The sequence below is a fragment of the Pholis gunnellus genome, assembly GCF_910591455.1.
Source record: "Pholis gunnellus genome assembly, chromosome: 2".
Classification (NCBI taxonomy): Eukaryota; Metazoa; Chordata; class Actinopteri; order Perciformes; family Pholidae; genus Pholis; species Pholis gunnellus.
Genome location: NC_136536.1, coordinates 8,304,662 through 8,330,095, shown reverse-complemented (window position 1 = coordinate 8,330,095; position 25,434 = coordinate 8,304,662). Strand labels below are relative to the sequence as shown.

Here is a 25,434-nt window from a genome sequence, read left to right as displayed (position 1 = left end):
CCCGTTTCTTTAGATGTAAAGACATAAATGGGAGCACTGGGAACATGCTAGGTGGAAATGTAAATACTAACTTCCTGCAGCCACGCTAATGTACACAAAAGCTGCATTCAATAATATTTATGGCTCTGGAACAACTCAGCGAACTAGACTCATTAATCCCGTTTGACTTGGCACCGCTCCAGCTCCTATACCTGCTGTGTTCGACAGAATCCTGCAAATTGCCTCCTGTGAAAAGCTAATCACGCTCGAAAACATAAAATACAAATGTAACAGTAATTCATAAGTATTTTATTACACAAAGAAAGTTGCTATCACAAAGTTATCACTGAACATTAAGCAATAAATATGAAGTCCGTACACGACAGTATAATGGCGACTATGTTTTGTTACTAAAAAATGACGAGGACAAGAGCGTCACAAACACGCACGCATACATAGAAAGAAAATGACAAACAGATGATTATGAATACGCCCTCCATGACACAGTTCCATCCTAGGCTGGAACAATGTTTTGAGTGTTATAAATGAATTCTGTTCAGCTCAGTTCATCGCCACAGACATAAATCCAAAGTTTCTGTGCTTTCTTGTCCGGTCAGGAATATAAATGACTAACAGAGAGTGAAGCAAAAGAGCAGCATCTCAATTGTCAGTTCTGCTCCGCATGTTACAATCTGATCCAATGAAAAGGCGAACATTTGGGCCTCTGAAGCTCCAAACAGGCTGGCAGTGAGCGAAGGTGTCCTCGTGTCCAGTTCGGACAACCAATATACACACTCTTTCATTTCTCCATGTCTCTCCACATTCACTACTCTCTACTTTTCACTTCTTGGCTCTGCCGCCCTTTGGTCTCTGGCTGAGTTTAGGATGGGCCTCCACCTCCCTGGGCATCTTGGCTGGTGGAGCCCTCTGCCTCAGGGGCTGGGGAGGCCCCCGGGTCTCCTTCTGGAGGAAACAATATGCAAAAAAAAAAATAATGAAAAAATGAAATCAGTCAAAGATGTGTTTATATTATCAAGCTCAAAAGTGGTTTGGCATTCCAAACAGCAGGCATTAAATCTGCCTTCAGGGTCCAGAAAAAAAAAGAAGAAGAAGAGAATTCAGAGGAAGGAACTACAACTTCCTGTAGCAATACAGTGTAAAGCATGATATGAGATTATTTCCAGTCTTGATGTTTCCCAGCTGACTGGCGTTAGATTTATAGCTGTAAGATTGGGTATCATGTCATGGGAAACTTATCTTTGAATGAAAAGGAAGTCGACAAGAACAAGAATGTCACACACAATGGTCAGACTGGGACAACTTGACACTCTGCTGAGAGTAGAGGAAGCACCATCAGTCATTGTGCTGCCTATACGACTCATTACTAAGGCAACAAAGCGAAACGTCGGAATCTCATGGAGACCATAAGCTGAGCAGTACCACCTGTTTGTATTTAGATATTCTGGCGCACTAAGACACAGACGGAGCTGTCTAGCTCTTCATCGTCTTCAGGAGGAGGAATTTGTCATGACTTCTGGGTAAATTCTAACTTTTTTTTTTTCAAACGAGAAAACATGGCAACCGTGTTAAACAAAATGGTAAAGTAAAAAGACAGATGACGTCCTCACTGCTTTAGGTTTCCAACGAGTTACAGCAGCCTCTATGGAGTCTTTTTCCTTTTTTTAATAATAACTACAACATTGTTAGCAAATTATGAGCCGTGTTTTCCTCGTTTTTGTCATTTTGTGCCACTTGGTATCAGGTGTAACTGAACCATGGAGACATGAGTCTTAATTCTGAGTTAGCCTGGGTTTAGGGTGGCAAATTCTTTCAGGCTTGAAATTTATCCTTTTTTGGGCTGTAGTCTCCTACTCATTACACACAGAAAATGCATAAACACACATTCAATATTCAAATTAGAATACATAGAACAAATATAGAATAAAACAGAGTGTGTAAAAGTACAGTTACGTATACATACATATCCAAATATATACATACATACACCCGTATAAACACCAATTATGTACAGTATGTGCAATATCAGTGTGAATGAGGGTAGTGCAAAAGGCAGTGTGTCTGAGTCCAGAGTGATAGTAGAGAGTAGTGGTGATGGTCAATAACTGAATAATCCACTGTAACTCACTCACGTGTATACCCGATTCATTACCAACTCCGCCCCGACACATCGTCAGACGCCGACTTTGTCTGACTGGTGTTAAACTACTTTTAAACAACTTTGAAACAGATCACAATCAAAATGAATAAAGCCTGCCTAACACATACGGACCAGTGTAAAAAACGACTCACGCTGTGTTACGCGTGTATTCAGATGTGGGCTTACTGACCTGCAGCCTTCAGGTCCATCTCTGCCAGATCTTTGGTGAGTTCACTGGTGCTGGCCGCTCCTTCTCCTTCCCCTTCCCCTGCGATGTCGGGTACTGCGTTCCTGCGGCCTGTGCGATCACAGTTGATGAAGTCTGAGTACGACGTCTCCACGTCCATCATCTGTCCATGACCAGCGCTCTCATTACACCTGCCAAGATGAGAGGAGGGGGATGTCAGACGGCTGCGGAGGTGTTGCGAGAAGCAAATAAATCACCCTGCTGTCTTCCTTCAAATGTCTGCAGGACCCGTGGGAGGACCTATCACTGCGTTTTGTGAATGTGACGCAGGAATACTGGCTAAAGACTTCAAAAAGAAAAAAATACATCACAGTGCTATTTCAGGGGCAAATGAGGATGACCAATGCAGAGTGAGAGAGTGGGCAGAAAGGGGGCACTTTGGAAGCACTCCCACCACCTGAAAGGCCAACAGCAGCCGGGAGAGTATTAATAAAAAGAAGAACGGCGGTGTTAATAAATCCTTTTTCTGCACAGAAAATAATGGCACTACTGGCATCTCTGCTAATAGGCGGTCCTAATTACATCAGGAAAAACAAAAAAGCTGCACCAAATCTCTCACGGCTCTCACTTCCATAGTCATAGCTGTCTACTAGAGTCCATTCGTCTGTCCTTACGGTACTTACACAGCAAGTATTTAGGGGGAAAAAGGAGTGGGTGACTGTAAAGAGCACTGATCAATATGGAAAAAGCGTGAAACCATTCAAAGAAGCAGAGGCGTGGCCAGAAAAGGGCTCCAGCAAAACAGTAAGTAGAGCTCCCATTAGCCAGTCATTCCTCTTCTGTTTCCTGTTCCCAGTCCATATTTAACTAGGTCATGGATCCTAACAACCACTAAAACACTATACAGCTGGTAACTCCTCAGAGAGAAGAGGACACAAAATAAGACTGCTCCAGAAAAGAAACGATACAAAGAATAGAAAAGATAAAGTAGCAGCAGGAAGTCGTCCTCAAGGAAAAAGGAGAGAGACAGACAACTGTTCCTCTCCTACAGCTTCAGTCCCTGAACATCCTCCCACAGACGGATCAGACCTCACTGCTGTGCATGGGCTGCATGACCGACTACATTTAAGTTACACACACATACCCTCTAATAAAGCATGTAACACGACAGGACAGCTGAGCGGCTAGGCTACGAATCTTTAAGAAACTTGAGCGGGGTCGGAGTCTCGAAGGGGAACAAGAGAGGAATAAAAACGAGCTGGCAGACACCGCCGCGACACGCTCACCCAGGGCCGGTCTGCTCCACAACCCTTTCACTCACATTCCTTTTGTATCAAAATTAAAAATGGTCCCACAGTTGTTGCTTTTCTTGCTTATGTACAGTATGCGAGCACTATGCCAAAACAGGAAGCCACTCAGGGTCATTCCCTGAGAGGTCACCAGCCACGCAGACGACGCTGTTTGGGAATGTGCAATTTGCGGGGAAGGGCAAACTTTAAGCCCCTGTAGGTAAGATGGTAGCTCAGGAAATGTCACAGAGTCCTGGGCGGCTGGCATTTCCCCGAGTGTGTCTACTAAACACAAGAGCCACTCTGTATTCCCGACTGCAGACGGTGGTGTGATCCTGATAGATTGTCATCTAGATAGTCAGGCTGTACAGTCACCGTGGGAGGCCGGCGTCTCACAGGTTCATAATTACACCTACAGCACCTCCCTTTCATCACCTGAGACCGTCACTAGTTAGCTGAACAATTACAGGAAAATATCTTTCTTGCAATTTGTTTTTTAATTTAGATAAATAAATTAAAAAAACTTGTATTCGTGGTCAACATAATATTGAACTACATATTTATCTTGTTTTTTTTTTAACCAGTGAAAAGTAAGTTTGCTTGCTCGCTTTTTATTAAGACGTCACATGGTTGGAAACGTGATATAGAGTGCCGAATGAGTCCTACAACTTAAATGAGTTAGGATTTTGGTCTTGACTCGTGGTCAATCGGTTAGTGGAATGGGTTTGTGGTATAGAATCATCAGTAGGTATCCATCTTGAGAATTTTGAAGCTTTTAAGTGTGTTAAAAAAAAAGGCGGATGCACACAAATAGCTAAATGAGACTTCCATCACGCGGACTAGTCCACCTTCACAGCCTCGTTTTGTGTATGCTCGCGCTCATGTGACTGTGGTGTAGATATTTTATAGTCTAATGTGCATTCACGCTTCAAAGAGTGGTGTTTCGTTTGTGGAGACTATGTTGGTGATCAAAAAGTGTAAGTATCATAAAGTTGTGTTTGCCACAGAGCTTTATTCCTGCAATAAAATCCAATAGAAAAATCTAATTGGCTTTTTGTTGAGGAAATCAGCGCCGCGTTAACTTCTGGGTTTGACCAATAAAAATATGTCATCCGTGCAGCACTATTACAAAATCATATTCAAAAATAAATTATGACATTCAACAATGCCATTAGGTTTACTAATAACAGCTGCATAGTGGGGCAATCGAACACAGTTTGGAACTTCCAACTCTCACACATGCAGATGATGTATGGATGAAATGTGCTGATACAGTCCGAGCATCATGCTACATCCATTTGCATCAATCTACAGCCATGACAAGCACACGACAACGCTAACCAACATGCCGTAGTAACTGGCATAGACTAAAAGGAAGACTTTGTAAGAAAGCAAATAAGTATATTTCCCAAAATGTCAGAGCGTGAGATGATAAGATTGACACCACTCACGTGTCTGTTAGTATGAAGCTACTGCCGGCAGCAGGCTAACTTAGCTTAGCTCAAAGAGTGGAAACAGGAGGAAACAGCTAGCCTCGCTCTGTCCAAGGTTTGCATAATGGTCCAAGCCAAAGCACAGAAAATCGCTGTAAAATGTCTTCCTTTTTTTAATTAGTGGGCTCCAGGGGCGCTGCTAATCGTTTCCAGCGTTTGTGCTAAGCTATGCCAACTGGTTGGTAATAATCCTTTCATCGAGCTCTTTGCAAGAAAGAAAAAAAGTTTATGTAATTTTTTTAAGATACTTTTTCTATCAAAAAACAGGCCAGTCTATTTTACTCTAAACGGGACCATAATTGGCTAAATGAACATCATGCTGTATTGAAACTAGCGTAGAGAGAATGCAAGTTTTAAGACGCTTCCGCACCGGCTTCACTCGGCAGAGCCGGAGGTTGCCGCCTGGTCTGTAGTCCTGAATTGTAAATAAGGTGAGTGCATTTGAATTTGTCACCAGACTGTTTCCATTCTTTCTGCTAAGCTAAGTTAGCAGGCTGCTGGTGTTTATATTTGCCGTACAAACATGAGAGGAATATCTATCTTCTCGGCAAGACGGCAAATATGTAGACTTTCCAAAATATCCCTTTAAATTGCCGCTTCTACGATGTGAACATTTCGATACAAAAACGACCTTTCACCCTCACTAGGCCTACCAAACAATGTTCTACACAGACTGGAAGACTATTTAAACCAACAACAAGCACTGACTGTTTATTTAGTGCAGCAATAAATGTGTCTGTGTTATCATTGCCTTTTTCTTCTCCATTAATGGGAGCCCTGTCTAATTGCCATGTGTTTGTTTAATTAGTCTGCTTGCCTGAGCATGTGGATCAAGTCCTACCACGAGATCATTAACAGGTTTCCATGGAGGGATGATGATGAGGACTATGATGATGATGATGATGATGGGGCCTCCTGCACTTTCGCACGTGCAGTTCAATGGCGCCGCATGTTTAAAATCCCTTTATGCCTCGATAGCCACACATCGCGCTGTGATGAGGACCTTGTTGTTGTGGCGTTGACCGACGACTGAAGCAGCATGAGTTGTTGTTGTTCGTCTGCTGTGATTTGTGTAATTCAAATGAACATGTAAAGTGTCTTGGAGGCAGAGAATCTGTCAAAGATACCGATGACCTTTTGTGTTACCGAAGTAATTGTATCTCTTGTTTATTGAGGTGAATAAAAGAATCACCGTGCACTCCATCTACGGTTGCAACAGGCAATTATATTTCTATTAATCTAGGTCGAGGAATTGTTTAGTCTATACTGTAAAATGTCAGGAAATAGTGAAAGAAATGCTTGGGAAGGGATGTCAAATGTCTCGTTTTGTCCAACCAACGATCAAAAACTAAAATGTATTAATTTTAAAATGATATATAACAAGAAAATAGCAACAAAAATAATCACATCTGAAAACCCTCTTTGCTTGATAAATGACTCGAGTGATGAATCAAATATGTTGCCACTTAAACTCTCAATATTTCTTTATGCATGACATACAGCATGACGTCTTAGAGGGCATATTGTGTGTGTAATATATTTGACCTATAGATGCCAGCCTTGAATCACGCCACATTCCAGAAATCACGACTTACCGCTTCCTTTAAGTGCGTGTCCTAGTTACATAGAAAGGGTGCCTTTATGTGAAAAGGCCAGGTTGCGTATACAGAGGGGGAAACTCGAAACAGCTGCAGCTGGAAACACTACCACAATACAAATGTCACAGGTGTGTATTTTCACTCAAAACAATAACAACTCAATCCTCAAAGGGGAAAAACGCTGCAGCTCAGCTGACGAGCTGCACTCAGCTCCGCCGCGCTCTCTTTGCCCCCTTCTCCTTCCTGCTCCGCTCTGTATGTGTGGGGTCGTTTTCCAACGTGGCTATTTTCTCCATTTAAGTTATTTCGAGAACTCATTGAAATCCAGGTAATGCCTCCATTCTGAGAGAAAGGGGGATGCATTGTCGTATCGACATAAAAAGCACTATAACCTCATTGTGTGGGAACGCAAAGCTGCACAACAGCTGTGCATACTGACAGGTTCAAACATGCACCGTGACTGGGCGAGGACACATGTAACAGGAGAGGTTTCTGCATGTAGATGCTAGCAACAGAAGCCTTTGAGATCACTGGGGGTATATGAATCAGCATAGCCACTGTAATGGTAAAATATGTATTAAGTATAATAATGGTAAAATATATTTTAGTATCTTGGGATGTTTTGAAAGATGTTGTTCTACTGATGGGAAAGTACAGAGATACAGGGAAAGATCACTGCAGTCCTACAGAGGCATTTAATTAGTTCATGAAACCAATGTCTTATCTTCCAAGGTTCATATGCACACACGAGAAGAAACATTGTTTCTGACCTCTGTATGAGACTGACTCCCAGTTGAACGCACCTTGAAGACTCAAAATAATGAGCAGAACAAATCAACCCGTGTCCAAACACCTATACTCCCTTTCCTATGAGGTAACTAAAGGCGGGATTCTAGTATGCATAAAATATGATGTGCCTTGTACTTTTTTGACAGTGTTTGCACAGTTCACTGAGATACGTGTCTGTGTGTTCGCTCTCCTGCTTGCAAGCATTAAATTGACTCTTACTACTTTGAGCATTCATCAGACTCTGTTTATTTAATCAACTCTTATCCCGCATCTACATAGAAATATTCCACAACACCACTTACACTGGGCCCATTAGAGAGGCCGGCTCACTACTATCCCGCCAGAGCCTTTTAAGCCCGATGTGTGTGTAATAAACTCACATTATCTGCCATAACCCACACAAAGACTGGCAAGAACTCTTTGCTGATTTCAACATCCATTAGGGCCTTCTACACGACCCATTTCATGTCCAACAACTAACTGATGCATTTATTGATGAGGCGCTTCTCGTAACAAATACACTTTTCCGTTGGCATTTTTAAACCCTGAAGACTTGATGAACTGCCTTAATGTTTGCTGGGATCAAGTTGACAAAAATAACTTTTTAATTTATCTTTAGTCTATAAATTGTTGACAAATTGTAAAACAACAACGTATGTAAACGATAATCGCATATTAGTTTTAGTAAGCAAAAGTGCCAAACATCCGCTGGTCTCAGCCTTTCAAACATGAGGATTTAATGGGTTTGATTGTCACACATCAAACTGAACTGAATATCTTTGGGTTTTGGACTACGGCTGGGCAATATATCGATATATAGTTGTCTATATATAAGACAGAAAAGCATAAACTCCTCACTAGTGACTTGAATTGACAACTATTTCAATAGTTTGTTAAACACACTATTACTCCACTAATTGAATTAACCGTTACAGCTCTAATAAAATCCCAGAAACTGTCCTGCTTCCTTATTAAATAAATGGCTGTCCTCATCGGCTGGCAGCACTAAACAGACACTAATCAAGTCTCCGTTTGTGCAGCTCTCATGGTTCAAACGACGCATCGGAAGATAAAGCAAAAGCCAACAACAAACTGCGTTATCTTACCAAAGTAATCAGAGTTGCTTCGTCTGCTCTCGGGCGCCCACAAGCAGACCCAAACTGCTTCAGACAATTTCAAAGCCCTTCACCCTCCAGAGCCAAGTGTTACACAGCGAGAGCACCGTAGCGCTTGTGAGCCTCGGCTCTTCTGCCCTCCTGCTCTCTGCCTCTCGGCCCCCCCGACCAATGTGGTCTGGGCACCGTCTATTCACATGATGTCAGCAGCTGCTCGGTTGACAACGAGTCCACTTCAAAACACAAGGGAGCTGTATTTCCTCATCGGGATAAGCATTGTTGCTCTCCGGTCTTCCTTTCATAAATAAATAAAAGCCTCATCCGTCCAGCTCTGGCGTATATATTTTGCCCTATATCCTTCCTCTTCTCATGGGACCCGGGGCTCGGGTGTGAACGCCTTATTTCCCCTGGTGAAGTGAATACTGCAACTTGCCAAACGGCTAGCTTTTGTTCTTCAGCTCGTCAGCCATTTAAAAGCAGACGCTGTGAAAACTTTCCCTGCTGGAGAGACGAGCGCACACAAATCTCCTCCACTACAAAAGAGGTTTTCACCACCTTCGCTCTCGCTGGCACTAAAGAGTTTCAAGCTTACTATTAAGTCACAGTAGAAGCCCCCATCTTCTCTGTCAGACATGCAGAATCATCACGGATAACACAGGGAAACGTATTTCCTTCTCACTGAGAGGAGATACTGAGAATGATCACCGCCACTCTCATATAATTGCCTTCCTAAATGAGCGTACTGAGCTCCTGTGCCTGAAGGCATTAAGAATCAGCCGAGGAACCGGAGATAAGAAGCCTGACCAAGGCTATTAGCATCAGCTGCTGTGTGGAAAAGTCTTCAGTGAACTAATGAATAAAACAAGAGGCCCTGGAGAAAGCTGCTTCTTCAGAAAGCTACAACCAAATCAAAAATCAATCTTGGACAGATGATCTTAGCTGGCATACAGACGAGGGGCCAGAGAGAGTTGTGTTCCCCACTTCACAAGTCGGAGCATTTCAGAGACCAATTTAGTTTGTAAAATGCCAGAGAGGAGGAACAAACTATTTCCCCAAAAGTCTGAGGCCTTAAGTCTTCAAACGTTTTGTTTAATCCGTCATATCCAATTAAAAACAGAGAAAAGCAGCAAATGCTGACATTTAAGGAAATGTATTTGCATGAAGAATAAAGACTGAAAAGATGAATCAATTATCCAAGTAGTTGCTTATGAATTTGCAGTTGATAGACTAATCATTTCAGCTCTACTTCACTGTTATAAAACTGTTTATTTTCTGAGGAGAGATGATTGAAATGTAAGGAGTAAAGTAACCGCTAATTCACCTAATCCACAAAGCCCTGAACATTTGAGACGAGACACCTTTTTGCACATTTGAGTGAAGAATAAGGTGTTACCAAATGTACTACTCCAGCTGCTACTCCTTGACCTGCTCTATATGAAAAGTGTCATGAGATAACCTCTGCTGCGATTTGGTGCTCTATAAATAAAACGGACTTGGCTGCTACTACTAGCAAAACCCACATATCTCTAGTTTACCATCATAGATCACAGATTTGAGAAGCTGGAAACAGTGATTTTTTGCTTATAAAAAGGGACAGTGTGTCAAATTTCACGGCATCTACTACCCCTCAAAATGACTGCCTTTCATTTCTGACAATTAGCTACGATTAATTAAATTGTTGCTACAATGTGCAGTGTGAAGATACAAATCTAACTAATTACAAAAGCCGGTTGTAAAACTGATGACTTTTAAAAAAAAAAACGACCAGATCATTCTTTGCTCTGTTCACCAGGAGTAAGGATCGACTATCTGCTGCCTGCCTGAGAAACTTCAGGTTACAATTGGCTCTCAGTGGATTAGAAGGTCAGAGATGAAAAAAGGTACTCAAGCAACATGAGCCCAAGTGGTCAGAAAAATCTATGATAGACTTTGCAGGCAACCTGTGTGGTTAAGTGTACATGTAAAGAAAGTCTTCTTGACTTTGTTCTCCAGGTAAGGAGGATCAATGTGGTAGGTGGGCTGCTATTCAACAGCGATACACCCATCATCAGCAAGGCAGCTGACTTGCTATTGCTAGATATCCACAGTCATAGTGAAATAAAGCTAAAACAAGGCTAACGCAAATCACACCCTGGATTTAGTTAACAGCTGTTGTGCTGTTGAGTTCTTCACTTATTGCAGGCAAGTGCTGTATTTTTACTTTTACATAAGTTATTGCTGATTACCTGGGGAAATGGTGGGATATTCAACATTGTACAACAAAGTGAGACAGAGTTCAAGGCTTTTATGGCTTCATATGTCTGTGTTGTGCGCACAAGTATTCAATGACTTGTTGCGTCTGTGAATAATGAGACCGTGAGGAGACATACAGATAGCTGGCAATAATACAGAGGATGGGACATTCGGGAAAAAAGCAGAGAGAAGATAAGTGGAAGATGAAGCAGTATGCACTGAAACACCACTGGCTTACCCAAAGGTTACATCTAACAGTGCCCCTATAGCTCAATAATGAACACGTTATATCCCCTAAAAAATAAGAATGGAAAATGCTGGTTATGTTTAGTGATGGTTCCACGTCATCATATATCCAGTAGTGTAGGTTTATTGGCTCTCTCAGTGGGTAAATGCTGCAGGTTGTTCAGCTCAGCACAAGTATAACACATTTATTCATGTTCTCCATTTCAAACATGCAAGTGTTGTGTCTTACTGAAATGTTACTATTGCTAAAATTGACACCATTAGATCTAGTATTAGAAACACAGATTGATCAACTGTTTGGGACCTATAACATTGGGTGAGCCTCCACCTATGACATAATTTAGTATAACAAGAGATAATGAAATTGGTGTCACTATTAACAAAATTAGGTCATCCACATGTGCACCAGACCCGTTTCCTACCAAAGTAGCCTGATCTGGACATTATTGACCTTGCTAATTACAGGCCCTTACTCGCCAGACAACCCAGTTCTTTAAACACAGTTTTTTTTTTTAAAAGAGATGCAAATCAGCCATGAAAAGACAAAAATGTCCACGAAGAGATGCAAAGCAACCACAAAGAGATGCAAAACGATCACAAAGAGAAGCGAAATGACGTCAATGAGAAGCGAAATGACGTCAATGAGACGCTCAACACATTACTCACTTTAAAAACGTGCCACCTCCCATTAAAACGTTTCTGCTGCTCAGCTCAGTTACTTTTTGTTATACTTTCTTGGTCGGGTGCTGTGTGACTTCCTGGAATGGCCGCTGGTTGCTTGGACGCCTCACAGGGACGACTCTTAATGACGAACAGAAAGAAGTGAAGAGGGGGTATCCCTCTTCATCAGCAAAGAAAGACAATGAACCCGTTTCTCAAAATGTCAAACTATTCCTTTTAGAAAATGTCAAAAGTCGTCACCAAGTGATTCCACCCAGATGACCACACCTCATTCACATGACGAGGCTCTGCAGAGGAAGTCCTTGATGACTTCCAGTTGACGCAACCCACACCCGTCACTGCGGTTGAAAAGTAATGCTGAAAACATTTGAATAACAAATGTATACAAATATTTTTGAATAAAAGCAAACAGCTAACACTAACATCAACACAAACTAGGAACCCAAAAACACCAGGTTTGGTTGATCTACCAAGTCTCCATCTACTATTAAACAGATGGCAGGAGAGCATAATAAACACTGAAGAGAGAGAGAATACTTCTACCACAGACCATGTTCCCTTTTGTTAGTTAGTAACAGCTGGGGCAATCGATACCAGTTCTCGAGGCGAGAGAGCATCGTAATATCGCTTTACACAATACAGAACCAAAAGGAACAGTAATAAGATCACACATACGAGGATCAGATATCCATGTTTGGAGGGAAGTAAAGGTTATAATAACAGAGGTGTTAGATGCACCACTGTGTGAGTGTCCCTACGGTCCAAAAACTGCAAATAAGCTGTGATCGAGCAATGCTTTTTTTTCCTCCCAGGCAGCAGAGATGAGTGGCCAGACAGCCGGACATATGAGACCATGAGTCTGATGTAGCAGCAGGCCTCGCCTCCAGCTACAGGGAATCCCCTGGTTTGTGTTTGTTTAGTGTGGGAATAAGACGGGTGTGAGTCTCATCAACCTCCCATGATTCACAGCTGAGTCAGGAGCAGGTGCTTCGACTGGACTCTGAAATGAGACCGTGATTACAACCCCCCCCCCCAAAAAAAAAAAAAAAAACACATTCTCACATCTCAGTCTCCGAACGCTGTCGCAACTGTTCGCTCATCATACTCGAGACTCTTCACAGGAAGTGTTGTCACAAACACAAATGTGTGGACAGAAACGTATGCAGTGGTGGGAAGTAGCTCAGCACAGGATCTAATTTCATTCAACCATAGTTCCTACATGAAACTGCTCCCGACAAGGTCTGTGGATTATCTTCAGTAACCGCGTCCTGGTTTCTGGAAAGAGACATTGCTGTTGAGTTTTTCAAATGTATTTTTTTGTGGTTTCTTTGAGCTCCCAAAGCTCAGTTCCATCTAGTTCCATTATGTTTGAGAGAAGGCCGACATCTCTACGGCCTCAACTCACACCAAAACAATCGAGGTCGTTAAATATCAATACAGGTAAGAGGAAATGTATGTATTTTTGATTTTGGGGTGAACTGTCCCATTAAGTGATGAACACATTAATGCATCAGTAATATAATATCCATTCCATAATATATATATATATATATATATATATATATATATATATCATTCTGAAATGAGCCGTTCTGCATGAGTAGCCTACTTTTACTTTAAGTCTATTTTGATAACAACACCTGAATACTTCATTTGAAGGCAGGACTTTTACTTGTTACAGGGTATTTCTGCACTAAATTGCTACTTATAATAAAAGCTACGCTAAGCTAGTTATTCTCTGGTTTACTTAAAAAGCCAAACAAATGTATGTCTGTGTAAAGCAGCACTAGGGGATAATGTAAGTTACGGATCTGACGTGGTTATAACTCTTTTAAAAAAGGTGCTACGGCCAAGTTGAAAATATTTAGATGTGTGACTCTGCTGTGTGTCTGGAAAAGTGCTGAGAGCTGAAAGGACATGTTGTGAGAGTTGTATATTTTATGTGTGTTCTTGGATGGTTATTGTTGAAATCAGTCGACTTGAAACATCTCCATAATATTGATATTAAACAATTTTATTGGAGGTGACACTTTTGATAATCAAGTAATATTTTAAGACATTTTTAAGCAAAAATGCCAAACACTGTATCCTTTGTTCCAGCTCCTCAAATGTAAAAATGTTCTCCATTTTTTATCATCAAATGTTGGCTTTTGGACTGCTGGTGGGAAACAAACAAGTAATTCAAAAGATGTTTGAATTGAGATGTTGAAGACGATGGAAATGATGACGGGGATGATCATCTAATACTCTGTAGAATAAATCAATAATTAAAATGATCATTAGTTGCAGCCTTTCACATATATTAAATTTGTAAAGTCTGTTATGAAAAGTGCAAATTAAATACATCTTGTTATAAGAGCCTAAAAGGAATATAATTTAGAGTCATGTAGTGCTTGTAGAGCTGAATCAAATAGTCAATCAAGAGAATTTTTAAGATCTTTAATTAAGCATAAAGGCCTAAACACTCTCTGGTTTAAGCATTCTAAATGTGAAGGTTCGCTGATTTTCTATTAAATATCTGTTACAAAAAAATTGCGATTACACCTGCAACCAACAATTATTGGAGTTTATTTATGCTATTAATTTATTAATTGTTTTGAATATAAAATGTCAGAAAATTGTAGCTTTTGCAGCTAACAATTCCTGCCCTGCTTGTCTCAATATTACTTGTTGGGCTGCAACTTAAGATCATTTTGGTTATTGATTTATCCAATTGTTCTCTCGAGTCATAGATTAGTTGCTTGCTCTAAAAATTTTCAGTAAATTGTTAAAATTTTCCATCACAATTTACATGCAGATTAATTTTCTATCAATCGGAATCAACAGATTGTTTTAGCTTTAACCTTTAGTCATGCCCCCTTTCCAATAAGTCCTCAGGTGTCACCAAGCTTAGTTTCCACATCTAGAGGCTGATGTACTCATGTGGATAACTGCTGTGCTGGCCGGTGATTTTCCTCCCACTGTCCGTTCTATTTATTCTAATTCTACGGCAAGGTTGCCCGCTTCTATTTCTGTGCACACATTTAACAACACGAGACCTCAGCAGGAAGCAGGTGGTTTGTTTGCCTGTGTTGTTTATGTCCCATCTTTTCTCAGGCTCTCTGTGCACCAACTGGAGGCTGGGTTTGACGAGGACGAGGACGACTACTACGACTACTACGACGACGATGACAACGAAGCGAGTGGGAGATGAGTGAGGTGGGGAGTTAAATGAGGAGCGGATGATGGGATGGGAAGCAGTTGAGGATGAGGGAAAGACATCAGCATGATGACGAGAGGAAAAAGAGGGAGGACAAAGGGTGCAGAGAAGGAATGCATGCGTGTTTATTGCACTTTCTAAATATGGACATAACCCACACTGGCCCCAGTGTTTTTACTACCAAAAAAAAAAAAAACTTGAGACATAATACATTCTCCTCTGCTATGCTGCAATGCTCAACCATTTAGCCAAACAGAATGTACGATTTGGTTGCAGGCTTCGTCCCGCTGCGCCACCTGTTAGAAGGATTTAACACACGTTCTCGCTCTAATAAAATAACACAAAATAAAAAGCACATTCAGCCAAAGACTGCTCAGTTACATTGCATCACTCTAAGCACAGCTGCTCTTTATGCTGCATAGGAAATCATTTGAAGTCGCTCCTCTCACCTGTTACGACGGCCACATTGTGTCTGAGGTTTGCCACTCAGCTGCATCATCACACTTTAATCCCACATAAGTCTGGGAGGATGTGGGCGTCATGTGATTCGATTTGCTGAGTTGATGGGGATAAAAGAGGCACATCCGTAACCCTCCACATGAGCAAACACACACGAAAAAAAGAGCCAAAGCAAACGTTGCACTTTCCTCCAGAGCGAAATAAGGAGCCCATCGCTCATGTTGGTATCCAGGACGAACACCTTCACTTTTTTCTAATGTACACCAAACCCAGTGAGACACTGGTCCAGAAAGTATTCCGATCATTCAATCAAGTAAAAGCACCAACAAACGATGTAGAAATATTCTGTCCTTCATTCAAAATCCCATTTAAGATAAAGTACAGAAGTATTATCAGCAAAATTAACTTATCAAAGTAAGAGTTCTAGTCGGTCATTATTTATTACATTATCAGAGGATTATAGATCAATGCATATTGATAAGCAGTATGTTATTGGTCAAAGTGGGGCTATTTTTAACTACATAAGGGCTGCAACTAACTATTATTTTAATTATTGATTAAAGTGATTATTTTCTCAATTAATTGTTTCGTAGAAGCCCAGAATCAAAACACAAGAAACTGTCCATGTCCAGAAAGAAAGATCGGTGTGTTCCTCATTTTTACTCTTTAGCATACAATGCAGGATTCAGCATTATTGTGATGGGCATGCAAAGATGAGAATTAATATGCTGTAGGTAGTTGGTAGCAGCTGGAGGGGAGAATCAGATTTGAAAACGAGAAATTTATCTCCATAACGTCATTATACCATCCTAAAATGTTCTTGTGAAATTGCAAAGGTAGTATAAAGAATTGTCTATTAATGGCATGTCTCTACCAGATTGTCAAATATCGAGTAATCTACTGTTAAATGCAGGCGGTATAACATAGCAAAGAGCACTTGACAACATTATATATGACTCGGAAGTTAAAAAAGCAGGGAGATTTTATCAGTCGATGATAAGATCTTCCACAAAGATTCTGCATTTCTACAATACTAAGATCAATCTTAAAAAAATAAAAATCACATCCAAGGGAATCATACTGGGATCAGAAAGTGACCTTGAAGTCAAACTGAGGGTTGTTGCTACTGAGCGAGGAACAACTCGGCTATATCCAAGCGAGTAAGTGTATCCCTACCTGACAGAGCAATCCCCACTAAATTACAATCAGATTAAGACATTGGTTCAACCCTTCCTGCAGATCAATGAGACTCAATATTAAAGGCAGACATGATAGGCATATGAAGTCTTGAATTATGGCCAAAATGGTAGAACAATCCGGTTGAAAGCGTCGTATCTCGACTCCAGTCTCACATTGCTAATCGGACTGCATTGCATACAGTGGCTAAAGGGGGCCTCTGATGCAGAGGAGCACTGACCAAGCCGCTGTATTTGACGAGTTAGGAGTGAGACCGGGTAGCTCACTATACATGAATAATGGAGTAATAAGTGTATGCATGTGTTACGTGGTTGTGAGTAGGACCCTCTCCTCTCCTCTACCCGGGCTTGGCTCTCCCTGGGGGGGGCGATGGGCGCCTGGCGTGCTCTGCGCCTCCAGGAGAGATCGAGGCCTCCTTTCCCTGCTTCAATGTGCTTCTGATCGTAATGCATGTTTTTCATGAAAATGTAATTTTTTAAAAGCTTTCTGTTGACCACTCAGTCACTGTGTAGTGTTTTCCTTCAGGCCATTTATACATTAACAATGTATTTGTCTAATTAAGAGTAATTAGCATATTGTAATTTTTTTTTTTTTTTAAAGGTTTTCCTCCAGGAACACAAAGAGAAATGGGATGTGCTTTTAATAAATCATTGTAAAGTGAATTTTAAACGACAGTCAATTTGCTCTCTACTTCCTGTGCGTGACCTTCTATCAACACTGCTCATCGTTTCTCCTCCTCTGGGATTTGGATGAAAACCTTCTCTGACAAAAAAAACAATCAAATATTTTAAAGCTAACCGAGCGTGAGAATTCCCAAAGTGGATCAAATCAAAGCGTTACGCAGATCACAAGCTTACGATTCCCCGTCAAAACAGGGAAGGTCACGTTCCTCTTAGCCTCCAGCATTTTTCTGTCTCATCACTTCACATGGAACTTGAAATGGGCCACTCCACCTAAAATAATCAAAGCTCGTTAGCATTTTGTCATGAAGAGAGATTCTCATCGAATCGTCTTTCACTGACTTGCTAGGCCAAAACAGTACACATCTATTTTACTTCCAAACCAATTTGCATGGATGAGAATGCATTGACATAGTAAGGCTTGATTAAAAATGTTCTCACCGAACAGATAATAAAAAACTGTCTATTCAACACCTCAACCCTATCTGTGAAATGTATGCGGACGCTGTGGGCCAGTCCAGCTGAAGTAAAGAGGGCATAACTCGGCTTTTACATCAACCGGCTTAATGCTGAAAAACCAGATGCGCTGCCACTTTGAAGAAGAACTTCACCAAACAAGGTCATTCATCAGAAACAGGAAATAGATTTGATTTGAATCGATTCTTATAAATGTAAACAATAAATAATTGACAAATGGGACATGTAATATCCGTCTGTTTTCTGTAGCTGCATGGTTGCAGCTGCAGTCTGTAACGGGGTTTTTGACCAAGCCATTTAAATTGGCTGGGTCAGTATATAATATTTCCTGTTGGAATCAAATCTACCAAACATTTAGGTGCTACTCCACCCAAAAATCCGTTGAGTATGACGCACTGGTTCCCTGCGGGCAGAGTGAGTTACTAGTTTGATCCCTTGCAGAGGCTGCGGTCAGTTTGTATTCACAGCGGTTACAACATATTTCAATGGTGACCCAGTTTCAGTGTACAAAAAGTCCCAAGAAAACTTCTCAGACTATTCCTGGAGAATAATGTCTTTTTCGCTGTGTGTCAGTCAGCTCAGCATGACACAAACACATGTGGCTCAAAACTGTTTCCAGCTGTTCTCTAAGGAAACAAATTACAAATGTTTTGCAACCACCTGTTGAGTATTTAGTGTTTCATACAGTTATCAATAAACAGTAACATGTGCCAAATGAGTTAGAGAGCTGCAATACACATTCAATTGACAGGAAATTAACTGTCAACCATTTTTCAAGTAAATATGTCAGATATTTGAATGTTACAGCTTCTCAAACGTGGCGATTGGATACTTCTTCACCAAACTGATTATTTTTGGTTTTTGGACTGCTGGTCAGAAAAAAAACAAGACTTTTGATGACATCACCGTAAACAGGTTTTGGGATGTTGGATTAACCGAGAACATAATCACCAGATTTATCAATAATGAAAGTGAGTTCCAGTCCTAAGAGGAGCGCGACTCTTTTAGAAGTTCGAAAATGAATTTAACCTTAAATAATATTGTCCAGATGTCAGATGCAAACAGTACAATTCTGAGTAGATTTACGACTAAAAGTATGTGCAACTCAAATATTAATGCTCATCCTTTCTTTACGTCAGAGTTATGAAAGCATGTATGTATGTATGTATGTATGTATGAATGTATGTATAGGTCTGTTATATAAAGAGTCACACATATGAATAATATCATTTCCACAGTTAGTCACAAATATGGATGTGCTGCTATCAAATTTTCATGCAACAATTATTGTGGCAATAAACAGAACTATCACAATATTACTATTGAAGATAAAATATTGTAAAATTAATATTCATCCCATTTTCTTTGGTTATTAGCAAAGCTAACAAACTGAACAGTGAATTGCAATTTTGTGGAACTCTACAAAAGAACTGACTTATGAACACAAGTGTCTGTGTCTAGAATTCAATGCACCCATTCATGTTCCAATACAGGTTCTGATTTCTTTTGGATGTTAATAGCTTAAATAATTTGAAAAGGGCAAAACGTTTAAAAAAAAAAAGGTAGGATTGGTAATCTGGAGAAAATAGCAAGAATACGATTTTCAAAAATCAACAAACCGAAAAACCAAGCCAGTGTTGCAAACTCTTCTCCAATGAAGGTAGCAGCACTAGCTCCAAAATTATCATTATGAACATAAACAACGAACATGGCTATTATAAACACTCGCATCCCCCAAAACTAGCATCTTACAGAAGACGACAGTGAAAAAGAAATGAAGGCCTCTTTGACCGTCACATAAAATGCATGCCCTCTCTCCATAGAGAAGTAGTGCCTCACTAGGTTGTCTCGCTAATGTTAGAATAGAAAGTCATGGCCACAGTAGTTAGAAGTCTGCAGACATGCAGCCTAGTTAGCTGCTCCTGCTGGGGCTCATCTGCCTCACGGTGCACCCAGGTGACTAATCAAAATAAAACTGCTAATGAAGGTAGGAGCGCTATGGTGTGTTCACTGTGCCCTCCGAAAGAATCGGTACTCTCAGTGTTGTTCCCCTCAGTATGCTTCTTTCACTATATATTAAAAGCGGTAGACCGGCACGACTCCGGGTCATGAATAGGCGTGACATGCCCTTAATCACCCGTTTTCATATCAATACTCCATCCTGCTCCACCACTCCATTAGACCCGTCAGCTATCATTACGCAGGACCGGTAGCCGCCACTATGTGCCTATTTATAGCGCCTGTATCATTATTTCATTAAATGTACCATCAAAGGCTGTGATGTGTCAATCATCATCATTAAACGTCAGAGGGACAATTAATCTCAATTCACTTTACAGTGCTGCAATCAAAGGTCTTTACAAAGTGCTTCACAATAGAAAGGATAATATGATAGGAGCCTTAAAACAGGACGATAAAATGGTGCCTCCAAAAATAAATTTAGTTTTATGTGCACCTTAAATTGATAATCTACAACAAACTACACATTACTGTGTAGACTGCAGACATACCAGTGACACTACCAACCGATACAGACAATATTTTATTATTTAGATTTCGTCCCTCAGCTTGTATTTCATCTACTCTTCATGACTTCAAACTGGTCTTTCATAAATTAAAGTGTGGGAAACGATGGTCTCTGTGCATACATGGTGTTTATACATCCCAAAAATGGTGCGCAGAAATAAACTGAACTCACATTCAGGGAAATAAAACTAGAAAAAGGAGCTTTGTCGACACAAAATAATAAATGACAGTAAATAATCTTTTCATTCTCTCTGCGGTCTCTTTGTGCATCAGAAAGCCTCTCCTCTCTGGTAGATGACACACTGAAGGCCGGGGTGATGGCACTCATTTTCTCCTCACGGGGAAGTCAGGGAGCTAAAAACGGAGGAGCTTAAGTCCTCTGCACACAAGGAAAAGAATGCAGTTGGAGGTCAACACAGTTGAACCGACAAATCCCCATCCACGAAATATGTACACATTAAACCCATGATTATACAGACGGTGTGGTACAAAAATAGACCCTGAGCAGTGTGTTCAAACCCTGCCTCACTGATCCCTGTTATCTCAATCATGGGAAGGTCTCTGGGGCAGGCGACTGATTGTGGACAGAATCTCAAAGAAAAAGAAGGCACTTGAACCAATTCTGAGATTAGATGCTATTTTCATCTAAAGCTTCTTTTGTCCCGTCCGCACCGCAGAAAAGCGTTGAATCCAGCTGCCACAGATTCCCATTAAAAGGATAGTATTCTCAAACTAGTAATGAAATAATCTGCGCGCAAGACACGTCGAGGAACGCTGTTCTAACCTTCAGCAGGGCTAGAAGTGGAGAACCGAGGAAGCTGTCTGGCAAGAAGAAAATAACAAATCGGATGACCACTTACAGAAAAAACACCACACAGTAACAGTCCCACCGTGTATTCTTAATACAGGCTCTCAGCACCAGGATATAGGGGTCCAAATGTTCTCAGGGTAATCATGTTATTGTTGGCAGCCCTCAGCAGGAGCAGATATGACTTCCATTTACTGAAGGAGTTGCAGGAAGGGAACAGTGTTGGAGAGAGTGTTGGTCATGCGGCACTGCAGATAACGGCACCAGTATGATCTGATTACTCGTGATTTAGCCACTTTCTGAATGACTGGCATCAGATTAGAAGATGCATACGGCACAAAAGGCCTCCGGGGGGGGACGAGCCTTCTTAATATCTAAAAGAAGAGCACATGTAATCTTAACGGTAAGTGGTCTGTCTCTTCTTTCTGAGCAGACTTGCTTTGATCCGGTAAATATGAAACAAAAGGAGGTTCTTCAGGGATCTGTCCAAGTGCAGCGGGGCATGCGCGTCTCTCTAGTAACAGTGGGTTTTCTTGCATTGCTGCGTTCTGGCTGCTCTCCACCCCCCCTTTGGGCATTTTGAAGGATAACAGACCATATTTAGTTAGCTGGTACAAAGAGAGGAGACGAGGCAGTACAGAGCTATTCCAAAAAAAGACATATCTGATATCAGACTCCACAGGATTGAATCTTACATTCATCAAATGACTTAATCCCCGATGACTTCCCAATATGAAAACTAGTGTTTGCTCTTAAATTATGTGCAGGAATGACGTTGCCATATATGTCCAGACAGATTCACCCTCAGCTGGTGCTCTTGAAAGTATATGTGTAAATATGAGGTGGATTGTTTGGTTTTTAATAGAGATTTTTCCATTTATCAGAAAAGACATTGACACAACATCTCAAGGCAGAGGTACAAAAAGATAAAGAATTGGGTGAAGGGGGAAGAAAACATTTGTTTTTGTCAAGTATTTTACTCTAGCTAGCTTAAATGATTTATTGCTAAAAAATAATCTGCAAATCTTTCAAGCAAAAATGACAAATCTTCACAGTTCCAGCTTCTACATTATGAAGATTAATTTTCTTTGTCTTGTCTTGTGACAGTAAATTGAATATCTGCAGGTTTGAGAGTGTTGATCCGACAAAACAAGTTATTTGATATCATCTCCTCGGGCTCTAGGACATTATGATGGGCAATTTCTGACATTAAGTCAAAAGATGAATCAATTAAACCAAAGATAATCAATAATTGCAGCCCTACATATTACCCTGGCTTTATTACTTCAAGGTATATTTTTACCCCGCACACAGAATCACAAAGTTGCCTGCTTTTCTTTCCAAAATGTGGGACTTAACGTGACGTGCAACAGTTTCCCTGAGCCACTAAATGCCACATCACAACACATCACAGTAAATTAAACTGGTCCCTGTCAAGACATGCCACAATCCCGCTGACACTGGTCTCGTTGTATTGCAACACCGGTACTTAAATTGAACCAGAATTGTTGGTACATTTAAATAGATTACATGTTACCCGTGCACTGAGTGAGCTCAGGGAGAACACCGCTTTGGTTACTGTCAGGCAGCCAGTCGACATGCAGGCAAGGAGCCAGTATTTATTTTCACCAGTGCCTATGCCCAGTAACGCTGGCACTTGCCCAGCAACACTCAGGCAAAGTAGGGGGTCCAAGGCTGCTACTGCTGCTCACTCACCACCCCTCCACCCCCCTCCACCCCGCCCACTGCTGAATCTCTGAGCACCATCTCCATCCAGCCCTGTCATTTCTCAAGATTCACCTCCAGAAGAACTGGACTGACATGTTCCTTCTCCCCCCCCAGCAGACAGGTTACTGCACGAAAACCTGCTGCTTTGTTGTCTAATCGAGTTAGGAAATAGGAGACCAAGTTGATTAGTGTTCACAAGAGAAGAGGAGGTGGTTGGCTGGCTGGATGCATTGACAGAGCAAAGAAACAAAAACAAGCACAGTTGATTTGAGAGGAGATGAGAGCTTTCAAAAGCTATCCAGGCTGTCATTAGCTTCCCTTGAATGCAGCAGCTAATGTGTGGGAAGGACGTGCATGCCAGTCCTTTAAAACTGTACACACACACATACATACATACACACACACACAATACACACTAGCATAATGGATGCACTTGAACGCCTCATACATTCGAAGGAAAATGTGATTAACATGCATAATGTAATTTTCCGAGGCGAATTAATCGTATCAGTCTGTCAGATTCAATATGTTTAACGTTACAGTGGACACTAACGGCTCTGCAAAGAATGATGTATTGTCTACCGTTGGTCGCTGTGCTGGCTGGTGAAAAGCCTTTTTACAAAAAAGAAAAAAAGAAAAACCTCGCTTCGTGACTCTGCAGCTCCCCTGCGGCCGGTCACTTCACACATTTACCATCTTATGCATATGAATCCAGAGATAAAGAGCCGTCTCCCTGCCGTACATGTAGCAGTAATATAGCACCACTAACCTTGGTCGGGTCGCCTCCTGTTATCCACTTGTTACAATGGAAATGTAACACCATGGATCCCCCCAGTTAAGTTTCCTGGCAGTCGGACAAAAACGAAGCAAGCAAGCCGAAACTGAAGCACGCGGGAGTGGGGACAAAAAACACCGTGGTGACCAGAGGTGTGTGTCTGTGTGTGTGTGTGTGTGTGTGTGTGTGTGTGTATGTTAAAAAAGCCTGGGTGTTTTTCTCAGGGTACCGTCTGCAAACAACGAGAAAAGGTTGTGTCTTCAAACAGCTGTTTTCCAAAATGGAGTTATCCGTGTCTGAGCCAATCAGAGCGAGCCTGTGGAGGCTCCCACTCCACTGTGGGCTGGAGAAAACACTACACTGCACTCTGAAGATCAAACACTGACACGTTACCTTTTTTGTTCTTTCTTCTTTTTTTCTCTTTCGGGATGATTCAGTGTAGCTTTCATGTCACGGTGGCTTTATTTAGACACACATCAAACCACCAGACACCCCCGACTGATGAGATTTCCTTGTAGGGAGCTCCCCAAACGTCTCTTATGTTGGTTTTAGTGGTCGAGGAAGTTTTCCCATTCTTTAAGTGAAATTAAAATGTTACTTTAGTAAAAGTATCAGGAAAATGCATGAAAAAAGAAAAGCAGCATGTCTTCTCATGTTTATTTAAGTGTTGTTAAATTACCTTCTGGGTTTGTCAAAGATCAACACTAATATATTTAGCAGAGAAATAGATGCTTCAATGTGTGACTTGAGAGGCACAAACTGGGGCCAAGACCGCCACTGCCTCCCACTTCTTTCAAACCTCCAGCTTGCTTGTTGTTTCTTCAGACTTTGGAAACTAATGTGTAAAATCTCTGGAGTGCCCCTTTAATTGATCTGCCTTTGTTTGTGTGTGTGTGTGTGTGTGTGTGTGTGTGTGTGTGTTGTCATTAACTCATATTACATGAGTGTGCAGCATAAAAAAAGTCTTCACAAAATCAATGTCATGGAAACAGCAGACTAACAATATCCGACAGTGTAGGCTGACTGAGTTAAAATAAAGTCATGAAAGATGCAGAAATGAATGCGTTTGCACAACAAAATGATCAGGAGAACTCATAGTTACACAATCTTTAGAATACATTTCTCTGTGCTTTAACTTATAGGAATAGTATACAACTATTGCTTTTTCATTGCATTTACTGTAAATAAGAATAATGAGGTACTTGAACTTAACTTACCACTTTATGCTTCTACTCCACTACATTGGTCTGCTTTAGAGAGGTGAAGATTTTACACAAATCATACAATCAGTTCATAAAACACGTCAAATTGTTGCAGATTAAATGACCAAACAGTGTCGTTGATTCATAATAATAATTGGATTTTGCGCCACCTTGACCGGCTGAACCTTAAATGTTTAATGCATCTGTAATACTAATCCATAATAATATACACTCAGTTGCCAGTTTATTAGGTACAGCGAGCTAAAACTAAAACAACAGTCCTGCAATAAAGCCGCGCTTCATGGAGATTATGATCATTTTTTGTTGAAACAGTAAAACCTCCATGAAGTGAGGATTTATTACAGCACTGTTTCATTAGACAGAATTAGTTGTATCTCATGAATTTTAAACTAATTGTATACTGTAATGACAATGAAATCTGAAAAATCCAATTCTGCATAATGAGTCCTCTTTGATACGTGTTGCCCTTGTTGCTTTTAAGACGTCAGTACTTCTATTGAAGTACATTTATATTCATTTGAATGCAGGCCTTTTGTTTATCATATTCTCTTGTACATTTTCATATTTTTTATTTCTGAATACTTCTTCCTCCACT

At 40.9% G+C, this 25,434-nt stretch overlaps 1 protein-coding gene across 5 annotated transcripts; it reads right to left on the bottom strand.

Annotated features, from left to right (window-relative positions):
* Window positions 1-267: 267 nt before the first annotated feature.
* Window positions 268-24,028, bottom strand: pkig (protein kinase (cAMP-dependent, catalytic) inhibitor gamma). 5 transcript variants are annotated; one of them, XM_079167987.1, is made up of 3 exons: window positions 24,010-24,028; window positions 2,328-2,515; window positions 268-942 (listed from the first exon to the last, which is right to left on the bottom strand). In XM_079167987.1, exons 2-3 carry the CDS (start codon window positions 2,485-2,487, stop codon window positions 860-862), a joined length of 243 nt encoding a protein of 80 aa, XP_079024113.1. In that variant the 5' UTR covers window positions 2,488-2,515; window positions 24,010-24,028; the 3' UTR covers window positions 268-859. The 5 variants fall into 5 exon arrangements, with proteins under 5 accessions (XP_079024113.1, XP_079024115.1, XP_079024117.1 ...); XM_079167989.1 differs by lacking the exon at window positions 24,010-24,028 and adding an exon at window positions 23,611-23,879; XM_079167991.1 differs by lacking the exon at window positions 24,010-24,028 and adding an exon at window positions 15,416-15,434.
* Between the last annotated feature and the right edge of the window lie 1,406 nt (window positions 24,029-25,434).